This window comes from Muntiacus reevesi, chromosome 5 (genome assembly GCF_963930625.1).
Source record: "Muntiacus reevesi chromosome 5, mMunRee1.1, whole genome shotgun sequence".
Classification (NCBI taxonomy): domain Eukaryota; kingdom Metazoa; phylum Chordata; class Mammalia; order Artiodactyla; family Cervidae; genus Muntiacus; species Muntiacus reevesi.
In genome coordinates, this window is record NC_089253.1 from 18150191 (window position 1) to 18164221 (window position 14031).

The window sequence follows — 14031 nt, forward strand, 5'->3', positions numbered from 1 at the left end:
TTATTAACACTTGCATTGCCAGCTTGTGTGTGGAGAGCTTCATTTGACAAGTGTCACCTCATCTAACACCTGTTTTTTCTTCCTTTCCCACCCCTGTTCAGCGCTTCGGGCACTGTGTACACGGCCATGGATGTAGCCACAGGACAGGAGGTGAGTATCCACCACCAACTGCTGCTCCTTCAGTTTGACTGTTTCTTACTCTTTTTTGTTAAGTTTTAGCCCTTCTTAGCTCAACAGGGACTCTGCTGGTTTCTTACTGTTGTAGACTAGAAGTCTTTCAACATGGTGAAACTTAGGTTTTGGAAAGTTACTGTGGCTGCAAGGTGGAGAAGAGATTTGAAGAGATAAGTGTGGAACAGGTGACTCGGCAGGTTATTGGGTAATTCCATGCGAGAGATGATGTCTGGACTAAGGTGGTAGCACATTATAAATGGGGGAAAATGATGTATTTGAGAGGTACTTAAGTAGATTTGACAGTTCGGTGAATGTGAGGATGACTCACAAGTAGTGATACGTGTGTGTGTTCTCAGTTGTGTCCGCTCTTTGTGGCCCCATGGAATATAGCCCACCAGGTTATTCTGTCCATGGGATTTTTCAGTCAAGAATACTGGACTGGGTTGGCATTTCCTTCTCCATGGTGTCTTCCTGACCCAAGGACCAAACCTGCATCTCTTGTGTTTCCTATGTTGGCAGGTGGATTCTTTACCACTAGCACCACCTGGGAAGCCCAAGTGAGTGATCAGAGGAAGTATAGATTTGAAGAAGTTAGATACTGCCTGAGAGACCTTGTGAAACTGCCTGTTGGGCAGTTTTACAAATTTGGTGCTTAGGAGAGAAATCTGATACAGATGAGATCTAAAACCTTGTCTCTTGTCTCTAATCTAGTGGGTCTTCCATTACTCTGTGCCTAGGATTCTGGTAGACATTGAAGTTCTCCTTTGGAGGCACCTCTTTGTCTCTCACATTTCATAAGCTGGGAAATCTCTAATCTTATTGCTAAGGCCTAATGACCCAAGATCTTATCTTCAGCAGAAGGAAAGCAGGAAGGGAATCTAGAATGCTTGAAGTTTCTTTGCCTTGTACTCTTTGGTTGCAGAGCAGGAATGTTGGCAGGTGGGTTGTGGTTGGGAGTTACCTGGGAAAGGTCTTAGTTCAAAGATGGGGCTCAGAACTTTAGAGGCACCTCTTGTTCCAGTGAAAATAGAGTTGGGCTCCTCTGAGGGAGGTAATTAGGACCTGCTTGTATATGTTTGGTGGTTGAAACCCCATGATGTACTGGAGAAGTCACATAACTCACTGTGCTCTTGTCAGGCTTTTACAAGTGTTTGAGGCAAATACTGAGGCTCCATTGAGGGTAAGTCAACTTAAAAAAAATTATGTTGAAAGATTTATTAATTCTTCTTTGATGTGAGAACCAGATAACTAGATGTCTACCTTTAGTGGATAGTGAAAGCCGCTCATTTGTGTCCAATACTTTGTGACCCCATGGACTATACAGTCTATGGGATTCTCCAGGCCAGAATACTGGAGTGGGTAGCCTCTCCCTTCTCCAGGGGATCTTCCCAACCCAGGGATAGAACTCAGGTCTCCCTCATTGCAGGCAGCTTCTTTACCAGCTGAGCCACAAGGGAAGCCCAGATGTTTACCTTTACTTACTTATAAAAGCTTGGAAAAGTCGTTTGACCTCTGGAGCTTGAATTTTATTTCTTTATAAAATATGCATGATAACATACACCTCACAAGACTGTTAAATAAGTTATGTGAAGGAATGCATTTGAAAAATACATCATAAACTAAGAATTACATATATATTAAGTTTTATCTGCACATATTTGTTTCACACAGTGTTTACTGATCATTTGCTTTATACTACACTTACGCTAAGAACTATGAAAGATTCAGACATTAAAAACATATATAAGGAAGGCAGACCGGAGCCGTTGGACTGGACACGATCCGAAGGGTCAAGGAGTGCGGGATGTGAGTGTGGAGCTTGGATTTCGGAGCGTGGCTAGCAGCTGGCACGATGGGCGGGGAGCAGGAGGAGGATTGGTTCGACGGCATGTTGCTGGCCATGGCGCAGCAGCATGAGGGCGGCGTGCAGGAGCTGGTGAACACTTTCTTCAGCTTCCTTCGATGCAAAACAGACTTCTTTGTTGGAGGAGAAGAAGGCATGGCAGAAAAGCTTATCACACAGACCATCAACCACCACAACCAGCTGGCACAGAAGGCCTGGAGGGAGAAGCGAGCTTGGCAGGAGACTGAGCGGCAGGAGAAGGTGGAGCGGGCAGCCAGGTTGGCCAAGGAGGCCAAGTCAGAGACCTCCGGGCCCCAGATCAAGGAACTGACTGAGGAGGAGGTCGAGAGGCTACAGCTGGAAATTGACCAGAAAAAGAATGCCAATAATCAGGAGGCCCAGCTCAAAAATGGCAGTCTTGGCTCCCCAGGGAAGCAGAGGGCGAGGATGAGGAGGAGGAGGACGAGAAGGACAAAGGGAAACTGAAGCCCAACCTCAGCAACGGGGCGGACCTGCCCAGTTACCGCTGGACCTGGACCCTGTCGGAGCTGGACCTGGCCGTTCCATTCCGCGTGAACTTCAGGCTGAATGGGAAGGACGTGGTGGTGGATATCCAGCGGAGGTATCTCCGTGTGGGGCTCAAGGGACAACCAGCGATCATGGATGGGGAGCTCTACAACAAGGTGAAGGTCGAGGAGAGCTCATGGCTCATCGAGGACGGCAAGGTGGTGACGGTGCATTTGGAGAAGATCAACAAGATGGAGTGGTAGAGCCGCTTGGTATCCAGTGACCCCGAGATCAATACTAAGATCAACCCCGAGAACTCCAAGCTGTCAGACCTGGATAGTGAGACCTGTAGCATGGTGGAGAAGATTATGTATGACCAGAGACAGAAGCCCATTCAGAAGAAACAGGAGATTCTGAAGAAGTTCATGGATCAGCATCCAGAGATGGACTTTTCCAAGCCTAGATTCAACTAGCCACTGTGTTTGCTCCCCTGAACTCTCCAGGCTGAGTTCCTGGCTCCCCACTTTCCTCTCCCACCCTCCCTGGGACTGGTGGGCTGCAGGGCCAGGGCAGGCACAGGTCTGGCTGGCACACAGGTCCCAGGCCATCATGGGAGAAGGGCTGGGGCCTTGGAGGGTATTGTCCTCCCCAGCTGGCCTGCTGTTACACATTAAAACTATTTACCCCCCCAAAAAATAAATAATAAAAACATATATATGTATAAGTGTAAGAAACCATACTTTCTGTTGTGTACATATAAAACTCTTATAATGCTTACAGAAACCTGTGTTGAAATAATTGTAAGGAAGGAAGGAAGGATGATATCATTTTGCTGATTTTAAATATGCTATATTGGAGGCAGAGATAGAAAAGAGGAGGTTATACCAATATTAAAAAGAACCCTACACAGTAGGCAATATTACTTCCTTTTTGCTGATGAGGAATTTGAGGCTTGGGGTTAAAGTAACTTTTGCGGGGTTGTGCTGCCAGCAGTTAGCAAGGACTGGGTTAGAATCTTTTGATTCTAAAATCTTAGCTTGTGTTTTCTTGACTGCTAGGCTGTGGTAAGGTTTGGCACCATGGCCCCTTGTCATATTTCTGACCTCTGGAGCCTCATAGCCCTTGATGGGAGGCAGGCTGGTGCTGGCTGGTTCCTGGACAGTCTGGAGCTGCATGTGTGAGGAGCTGGCCACGGGAAACAAACTTGATGTCATGTGCTTGCTTTGTGGTTACAAAACTATGAATGGAAGCAAGTCCATTAGGGTGGCTAATGCAGTGTAGCCAGGAAAGCCTCATTTTCTCCCCCAGGGAGTATAAATCTTTAGTGGAGCTGGCGGGATGCTCTGTCTTTGTGAGTGACTGCATATTGGGAGTTCCCCAATGGAAAAGGAGAGCTATTATCTGTCACATGTAGGAAGATTAGCGTGTTAGTGCTGGAAGTCTTCTAGTTCTAGATCCGACAATTAATTTTCAAGCCTATTTTTAGAGGGAATTTTAGCAGTGACCTCTGTGAAGTTCACAAGCACTGTCCCATCCTCCAGGATGGCCTTAGGAACTGCACAGGGTCCAGATCTTAATATGTGTTATAAGGGCTTACAGTCTTAATGTGATGGGACTTTAGATCAGTGTTTTCCTCTTCAGATGTTAGAAAAAGCTAACATCAGGTGTTACAGAAAACTGTAGCCAGACCAGAAGCCTTCCCTGATAGGAGACCCTACTCCAAAGCAATTTTTTCTCACTTAGGGTAGGGAGTAGAGGTGGTCAAAATGTTTCAAAAAAATAGTTTCTGTTCTTACTGATAAATGACTCTTGGTAGAATACTGTCCATACTTGATTTGAAGAAATTTAATAGAGTTGGGAGTCTTCCCATAAAAGTTGAATTATTCATCTTTTACTTTTCTGAATGATTCTAGAATGAGTAGTTGTAGTTGTTCTGTTAGATGTTCATGTTCTTCACTGTTATTTCTAGGAAATAAACACTTAAATAATTTGAAGTCTAGTCCTGTGGGATGGAGTAGCCTATTGCTGATGCTCTTTGTGGTTTAAAAACAAAGAATTTATCAACCCACTGAATTCTATCTTTTCCTCATCATTGCCAAAAAGGTTTGCTGAGCACACACTGTGTCAGGCCCTATGCTTGGCACCAGGGATCCTGAGCTTTCAAATGACCTCTCAAGTGTCTCGAGGTACACACCCTAACTAGTCATCATACAATTCAGTGTGGTGAGTTCCCCAAGAGATGTGTAAATACGGTCCTATAGGGCTTTAAAGAAGGCAACAAATCTCTCTGGTTTGGAGAACGAATTTTCTTTAGGTCTGATACAAAGTATAAGAAGGTTTTGAACATGTGAAAACAGTGTAAGATGTTCCAAATGGAGAGAAGCTCAGATATGAGCTTACATCTTTCATTGTAGCATATGAAAGAATACAGTGAGAAGTAAGATAGAGGTCAGATCAGAAGGACTTTGAATGTCGGGAACATTCTCTCAGAACATCTCTCAGAACATCTCTCGGAACAGGAACCTTTTAAATTTTGAATCTGGGAGAGTGTTATCAAATGTGTACAGTGGGGAAGATTAATCTGGCTCTGTGTGCAGAATAAATGGGCATCGCTTTTGAGAGTCTAATCCTGATTTTGCTAATGAATTGTTGGGTTTGCAAGTCACATATCCTCTTTAAATTACAATTTCCTCATCTGTCAAACATGGTTGGTAGTAATATTTAAGTCATAACGTGTCTCAGAGGATTAAATGAAATATGTTTGAAAATATTCTATGTAGTACCTGACACGGTGCAAAAATGGATGCACATATCCCTTAAGTTGGTATTATGTGAAAATTTGTTTATTTTTATAGACAAAAAGCCTATCAAGATCTTTTTCATACATAAACATTAAGGATCCCCTTTTTCTCTTCTCTCTTAACCAGGTCAACTCTGATTTACTTTTCCACAGTTTAAAAAGGCATCTCCCCTTTATGAAGCCTCTACATTGATAGTGTGAAAGAGTTCTTGCCAGTTTTATGTTTCTGTAACATTTTGTGTGGGCTTTTGTTAAAGCACACATCTTTTATATTGTGAGTTTTAAAAGTGTTTTTTTCTAATATAAGTATTTTGTAGCAAGTTTGATCTTCAAACTTTGGTTCACATTAGAATTACTTGGAGGGCTTGTTAAAATACAGGGTTTTTGAGGAAAAGGAAGTCCCTATTTATCAGTACTTGAGCTTGGATTAAGTAGAGATCTAAGAAGGTAGAGAGATGAATGGAAAGATCAGTTTTAAAATTCTTTTACTTCCTCATTTAAATTCTTCATAACCATGTATTATCCTCACCTCCAGTGACACCAGTACCAATGCCAAGTAATAAATGATCCTTATACTTAGCAAGTGAACTTTTCCATTAAATAGAAAATTTGTGCAAACCACTCCCCTCCCAAAAAAAACCCAAACAAACCCCACAGAGTTTCTGATTCAGTAGATTTGGTTGGGGCCTGAAAATTTTCATTTCCAGCACATTCCCAGATAATGTTGATGTTGCTGGACTTTGCATTGAGTACCATTGGTCTCCAGTGATAAACTGTGAGTTCCTCAAGGGCTCAGACCATATTTTATTCATCTCTGTCTCCTAAGTGTTTATGTCTGGTACTTAATAGGTGCTCAGTAAATTCAGAGTGATTCTGGTTATACATTGAATGTACTTTGATTTCAGGTGGCCATTAAGCAGATGAACCTTCAGCAACAGCCGAAGAAAGAGCTGATTATTAATGAGATCCTGGTCATGAGGGAAAACAAGAACCCAAATATTGTGAACTACTTGGACAGGTATGGAGTGGTCGTCCTGTTAGAGAAATAAGGCCTCTGGGACTGATGGATGGTAGTGCTGTTAGAGAAGCAACACCAGCACTCAGAATTGTTTCCATTCAGGAATCTTTTAAGGTGCTCAGCTTTGTGCCTCTGAGCCTGCATGTTGCTGGACATCTCTAACTGCCGCACAGTCTTCTGGGTTAGGCTGAACCCCACCATCCTACAGCTTTTCCCAGCTGGTCCTGCCCCAGGGAATGCCTTCAGCCCATCTGCTGAGTCAGATGCAAAGGTCTTTAAATCATTCTGCATCTTAAATCTTTTCCGCATCCTGCTTACCCTGCTGAATAACTTCTAGTTTGTCTGTATTATCTTAAAATGTGACATTCAGTAGTTTTGTTTGAGATTTGAGCTGTATGGAGAGAGTACAACCCCTCCTTTGTTCTAAACTCTATGGAACTTTATTTCATTCTTTTTTTGTTGTTGTTCATTAAAATTTTGTTTTTTTTAATTTTAAGTGTTCTATTTTCATTGTTGACCCCTAGTAGGTATGTAGTTAGTTCAAATCCCTGATCCTTTTTTTTTTTCTCTTAACAAGAGCTTGCCTTAAACTGGTAACATAGATTTTTGGTTATCTTCATTAAATTCCATTTTGATTCTTTTAACCCATCTTTCCAGCCTGTAAGAATTCTGCTCTTTAAGGTAATAGTAAGAGTTGTAGCTAATATTTGTGTTATGCTTTTCTTTGTACTAAGCACTTTCGTGACTAGCAGTATCTCATTATAAGGTAGGGTTTATTGTCTGTATTTTACAGATGAAGAAACTGAGATTCATAGAAGTTAATAACTTATCCAAGACCAGTAAGCCAGTAAGTAGCAAATGAGGGTTTTGGATTTGAATATTCCTAGCATCAACGTCCATGCCCTTTCCATCATATTATATTCTTTTCTACCGTATCTGAACAAAGAAAGTGCTTCTTGCCTGGGTTTCAGAGACATCAGAGGTGAAGGTGATATTGGACCAAGTCTTGGACTCTCAGTAATTTTTCTTACTATTTATCGTGAATTGCCAACTTGTTTTCATTGCTGCCAGATTATGCCAGATTTCTTGTTCTGAATCTAAAAGTGGTAAGCATTCATTTCTTTAAAGAGGAAATGAGTTGGACTTTGGCCTTCTCTGTTTTGGAGATGATAGTCTGTCCATGATGTAGGTCATGACTGACTCTGAAGAATCCTCTGAAGTTATTCATCCTCCCATCTCTTTTAAGAACTTATTATATGGAGAATAAAGCATGGATAAGCTTCTGAAGGTTATAAGGATACCACATTTTGGCTCAGGATAAGGAAAAATGAAAGCTGTCTTAAGGGTATGGCCTATCTCATAAAATAGTGAGTTCTTCATTAGTGGAGGTAAGTAAACAACAAAATGCATGTGGTTGAATGAATCTGTGTTCTGGGAATGGGATTAGAAGGTTTATAAATTGCTTGTTTATCATGCCTTTGTCAGTGTTTCCAGAGGCTTATTATATTCTGTAGTCAGAAATAATTAGGCTCAGTCCCTGCCATCAGTCAGTCTGATATAGAAAAACATACCTAGGAGCTTGTGCTGGAGGAGAAGAGTGGGTACTCTTAAGCTGAACATTCAGTGAAAGTGCTACATTTGAGAATCTGTGGTTTTCGTGAGTTCCCAGAGGAGAACTCCATTCATATTTTTTCTTCTCTGAATATGGGATGCTCTGAAGCTTTTTTGATGGTATTTTGGCACAGTGTATAACTGCATAGTAATTGAGACAACATGAATCTGGTCTTGAGAGCATTATGTGAGGCCCAGCTAAAGGGACTCTGCTTTGTCAGTGTCCACATAATCTTTTGTACACTCGTGTCTTCCCCCCAGGCAGTCCAAGTTGACAGATGTCTTTTCGATATGCTGGGGGATGGTCTATAAATGCACATTCTTTGTCAGGGATGAAATAAGCTTATGCCAGTGGAGTGCTTTTTACCCAGTCCTGAATTCTCTTTTGGTCCAAGTCCCCACAGTCTTCTCATAAGAGATTATTGAAGGAGAAATTAATCTGTCATATTTATTCTTCATGGACATTAAAAAAATTGCAAGACTTTGATGTATCAAGAATGCATAATATTATAGAAAAAGGACTGAATTGATTAATAGGCAAGAGAACAGGATTTAAGTCTTACCCTTTACTTGAGACTATTTATTTTTTCCAGTAGCCTCCCATCTGCCCAGCAGTAGTCCCAATATGGGGATGAAGATGAGATGACATACCACACAGCTCAAGCCAATCCAGTCTGCCTCCTTTGTCTAAAGCTAGCACAAGAGTTTGTAGAGCTCTAGACTGTCTTTGTTGTTTATTTGTCTTATTTTGTAGCAGAGGAAACTGACAGGCTAAGTGACCTTTTTACTTATCATATAACAGAGCTGAGTGATCCAGTCCCTGATTGAAACTATCAGTTTCAGCCCTTCTCAGCCCACAGTCTCTCTAGTGATACAGTACTAAATTGGAAACCCTTGGCTTCCAGAAGAGGCTTTGGTTCTGCAACCCTTACTGAATTTATTCCCTTCTTAGAATCAGAGATGTTCAAAATGGAGATCATTGTCAGCAGAATGGCTGTGTGTATAAAACTCTACAGCTTCTTAATGGTTTTTATAACCATTACTTTATTTAACATTTGCAGTTATCTTTTATTTTACTCATTGATTTATTCAGTAAATAATGGCATCTACTGTGCCGCTCTCTCTGGGATGGAATCTTGAACATGACCTGGTACTGGTCTCATGGATCTCAAATCTAGTAGAACTCTCAAGGATGTTTAGTGACTTCCCTAATATTGGTAACATGGACTCCAGATCCCATCTTCGTCAGACGTTTGGGTACTGTCTGCTTTCTTGCTTCTAGAAGTGTGGGAACCATGCCTGATTTTAAGAAATACTGCTTTGTGTCGTGATGAAATAAAATTTTATTGCATTTTCAACCTAGTGATTTTAGTTCTGACTTTTGGAGCATCACAGTACAGTGTACTTTGTTTTCTCTAGTCGAATCCTTAAGAGATGTTAAGCTAGTGAAACAGTCCCATGGACTCTGCTTTCCTTCAGAAAAAAGGACAGCTTTCAGAGTTGAGGGAAATGCAGTCACTCTGTGTATGCGCTTGTCCTTTGAAAGCCGCTGCTGTGGCTCAGCGTACCCTACTCACTGTATTCCTACTCACCTCTACCTTCACCCCTGCAGTTACCTCGTGGGAGATGAGCTATGGGTTGTCATGGAATATTTGGCTGGAGGTTCTTTGACAGACGTGGTAACGGAAACTTGCATGGACGAAGGTCAGATCGCAGCTGTGTGCCGTGAGGTAAGGCCAACAGCCAATCAGACTTGAGCAGGACATATCTTGAGCTTCCATATCTATGTATCTCAGGGTTCTGCATCTGATGGGATCTCAGCCTGGGCACTGTAGAGGTGGGAGAAATTAGTTGTACTCTCCCATTATCCTTTTATGATACCTGTTTTGAGATTTTTATCACCATTCTTTTTTCTTTAAAGGTAACTATATTCTGAAAGAAAGTTCATATATATGTACATATATATAATCATGTATTATTTCAGCCTCTTAAAAATACTTGCTGTGAACACTTGTTTTCCTTTATCTCTTTAATATGGGTATATATTTTAGTCATATTTTTTTATTCTGCTTTCCTGCTTTATTCATGTGTTATGAAGGAAATAAAGCAGAGTAAAGAGATAGTGACAGAAGAGGTACTATTTCAGATAGTCAGGGAAGGTTTTGCCATATATTTGAGTAAAGATCTGAATGATATGAGAAAGTAAGTCAAGCAGAAATCTAGGGTAAAATACTTCCAGGCAAAAGAAATAGGAAACAAAGTTTAAATCAGTATTCTCTCTCCTCGTTGCTGTCAAACATTTAAGGTCTGTAAAATGGACAAAGGATTAATCTCAAAAATATACAAGCAACTCCTGCAGCTCAATCCCAGAAAAATAAATGACCCAATCAAAAAATGGGCCAAAGATCTAAACAGACATTTCTCCAAAGAAGACATTCAGATGGCTAAAAAACACATGAAAAGATGCTCAACATCACTCATTATCAGAGAAATGCAAATCAAAGCCACACTGAGGTACCATTACACGTCAGTCAGGATGGCTACTGTCCAAAAGTCTACAAGCAATAAATGCTGGAGAGGGTGTGGAGAAAAGGGAACCCTCTTGCACTGTTGGTGGGAATGCAAACTAGTACGGCCGCTATGGAGAACAGTGTGGAGATTCCTTAAAAAACTGGAAATAGAACTGCCATATGACCCAGCAATCCCACTTCTGGGCATACACACCGAGGAAACCAGATCTGAAAGAGACACGTGCACCCCAATGTTCATCGCAGCACTGTTTATAATAACCAGGACATGGAAGCAACCTAGACGCCCATCAGCAGACGAATGGATAAGGAAGCTGTGGTACATATACACCATGGAATATTACTCAGTCATTAAAAAGAAGTCATTTGAATCAGTTCTAATGAGATGGATGAAACTGGAGCCCATTATACAGAGTGAAGTAAGCCAGAAAGATAAACACCAATGCAGTATACTAATGCATATATATGGAATTTTAAAAGATGGTAACGATAACCCTATATGCAAGACAGAAAAAGAGACACAGGTGTATAGAACAAACTTTTGGACTCTATGGGAAAAGGGGAGGGTGAGATGATCTGAGAGAACAGCATAGAAACATGTATATTATCAAGTGTGAAACAGATCGCCAATCCAGGTTGGATGCATGAGACAAGTGCTCGGAGCTGGTACACTGGGATGATCCAGCGGAATGGGATGGGGAGGGAGGAGAGAGGTGGGAGAGGGGTTCAGGATGGGGAACACATGTAAATCCATGGCTGATTCATGTCAATGTATGGCACAAGCCACTATAATATTGTCAAGTAATTAGCCTCCAACCAATAAAAATAAAAAAAAAGAAAAAGAAAAAAAATCTGTAAAATGCTTGTATAAGGAGGGAGAATAAAAACCTTGACAAGGCCTACGTGAGAAGCAGTGTCTTGAGGGGATGGCCACATCTTAAATTAGAGTGAGAGGATGAAGGGAGTATTTGGAGAAGTTGGGTGTATTGGGTGCTTTGCTGATAAGAGACTGAAAGTTTCTCATAGCCTAAGAGTATAAAAGTTTGGGAATTAGGGAAAGAGTGCATGATTAAGTGTTAGAAGATTAGGTTCAGAGTTTTATGGGGATGAGTATGCCTAGGGTTTGATGATAGAGGAATTAGAAGCATGCAGATGAAATTACATGGTTTTGTAATAATACTAGGAAAAATAAAGTCATGTGAAATCACTACTGTCCTAGAAAATGTAATCATCTTTTCATTAAAAACCCTGGGATCTAGAACACATACATAGGTAGGTTAATGGAATTAACACAGGCCTGGGATTCTTAGGAGATCTGATTTATTGTCTTTATTGTGCCACTGAGGTGGTGTTTCTCAAATTTTTTCATTATCCTCCCTCCCCCACCAGGAAACTTGAAAGACATTTTTTCCTAATCACATTTCCCCAATGAAATTTAATATCATAGATAAACTGTATATCTGTTTATATTCTGGGGACCTTTGGAAATGCAGAGTTATTGTAATATCTAAGATGTTATTCATTTCAGTCATCTGAAGAACTGACTTTTACTGATTGAGATACGTGCAAATATATGCTTGGGGAAATCAATATGTCTCAAGTGATTTATCTTAGGAATTTCTACGTTCATAATTTGTATACCTTAGGGGTACCACGTGGATCAAAAAGCACTTGGAAGAACATTTAAATGTTATGCAAATACATGGCATTACTATTATCCATAAGTTCTCATAGAGATAATGCAACTTTCTAAAAATACCTTTATTAAGATAGAATTCACATACCATATTATTCACCCATTTAAAGTGCATAATTTAAAAGGTATTAGTATATTTAGTTATACAGCTATCACCATAATCAGTTTTAGAACATTTGCATCACCCTAGAAAGAAACAGTGTTCAAACTTACCGCAGAATTGCACTCATCTCACACGCTAGCAAAGTAATGCTCAGCAGTCTCCAAGCCAGGCTTCAACAGTATGTGAACCATGAACTTCCAGATGTTCAAGCAGAATTTAGAAAAGGCAGAGGAACCAGAGATCAAATTGTCGACATTCGTTGGATCATCGAAAAAGCAAGAGAGTTCCACAAAAACATCTGCTTTAGTAACTATGCCGAAGCCTTTGACTGTGTGGATCACAACCAATGGTGGAAAATTCTTCACCCTGCTTATTTAACTTATATGCAGAGTACCTCATGCAAAATGCCAGGCTAGATGAAGCACAAGCTGGAATCAAGATTGCTGGGAGAAATATCAATAACCTCAGATATGCAGATGACACCACCCTTATGGCAGAAAGCAAAGAAGAACTAAAGAACCTCTTGATGAAAGTGAAAGAGGAGAGTGAAAAGGCTGGCTTAAAACTCAACATTCAGAAAACTGAATGGCATCTGGTCCCATCACTTCATGGCAAATAGATGGGGAAACAATGGAAATAGTGAGAGACTTTTATTTTTGGGGGCTCCAAAGTTACTGCAGATGGTAAGACACTTGCTCCTTGGAAGAAAAGTTATGACAAGCCTAGACAGCATATTAAAAAGCAGACATTTCTTTGCCCACAAAAGTTGCGTCTAGTCAAAGCTATGGTTTTTCCACTAGTCATGTATGGATGTGAGAGTTGGACTATAAAGAAAGCTGAGCACTGAAGAATTGATACTTTTGAATTCATGGTGTTGGAGAAGACTCTTGAGAGTCCCTTGGACTGCAAGGAGATCCAACCAGTCCATCCTAAAGGAAATCAGTCTTGAATATTTGTTGAAAGAACTGATGCTGAAGCTGAAACTCCAATACTTTGTCCACTTGATATGAAGAACTGACTCATTTGAAAAGACCCTGATGCTGGGAAAGTTTGAAGGCAGGAGGAGAAGGGGATGACAGAGGATGAGATGGTTGGATGGCATCACCGACTAGATAGACATGAGTTTGAGCAAGCTCCGGGAGCTGGTGATGGACAGGGAAGCCTGGCATGTTGCAGTCCATGGGGTCGCAAAGAGTCAGACACAACTGAGCAACTGAACTGAACTGAAAAAGAAACTCCATACCTATTAAGAGTCACCCCCGGCTGCCCCCACCCAACCTGTTTCTTATTCCTTCCAGCCTTATGCAGTCACTAGTCTATTTTGTTTCTCTGTAGATTTGCTTGTTCCAGGTATTTCATATAAATGTAATATGTGCTCTGATTGGCTCATTTTGCTTAGTATAATATTTTGAAACCTCATCCGTTTTACAGCATATGTTCTTTTATTAACAAGTAAGAATTTGTTTATTTGCCTGTCCATCAGCTGATGGACATTTAGGTAAGTTCCACTTTTTGATTCTTATGGATAATGCTGTGAACATTCATGGATAAGTTGTTGGTTAGATATGTTTTCACTTCTCTTGCGTGTGTGCCTAGAAGTGGGTCTTCTGGTCATGTAGAGACTTTATGTTTAATATTTTGAGGACTGGCCAAAATGTTTACCATAGTGGCTGTACCATTTTATATTCCTACCAGCAATGCATGATGGTTCCAATTTCTAGAAATCATCCTTTCTGTTTATAATTTTTGAC

At 40.8% G+C, this 14031-nt stretch overlaps 1 protein-coding gene and 1 pseudogene across 6 annotated transcripts in view; both read left to right on the forward strand.

The window, feature by feature from the left end:
- Positions 1-14031, forward strand: part of PAK1 (p21 (RAC1) activated kinase 1) — a 162170-nt gene that overhangs the window by 133312 nt on the left and 14827 nt on the right. For all 6 annotated transcript variants that reach the window (XM_065937214.1, XM_065937213.1, XM_065937216.1 and 3 more), the window contains 3 exons: positions 102-150; positions 6230-6342; positions 9566-9683. In XM_065937214.1, the coding sequence (XP_065793286.1) occupies positions 102-150; positions 6230-6342; positions 9566-9683 (280 nt within the window). The remainder of the gene's footprint in view (positions 1-101; positions 151-6229; positions 6343-9565; positions 9684-14031) is intronic.
- Positions 2027-3052, forward strand: LOC136169836 (nuclear migration protein nudC pseudogene; annotated as a pseudogene).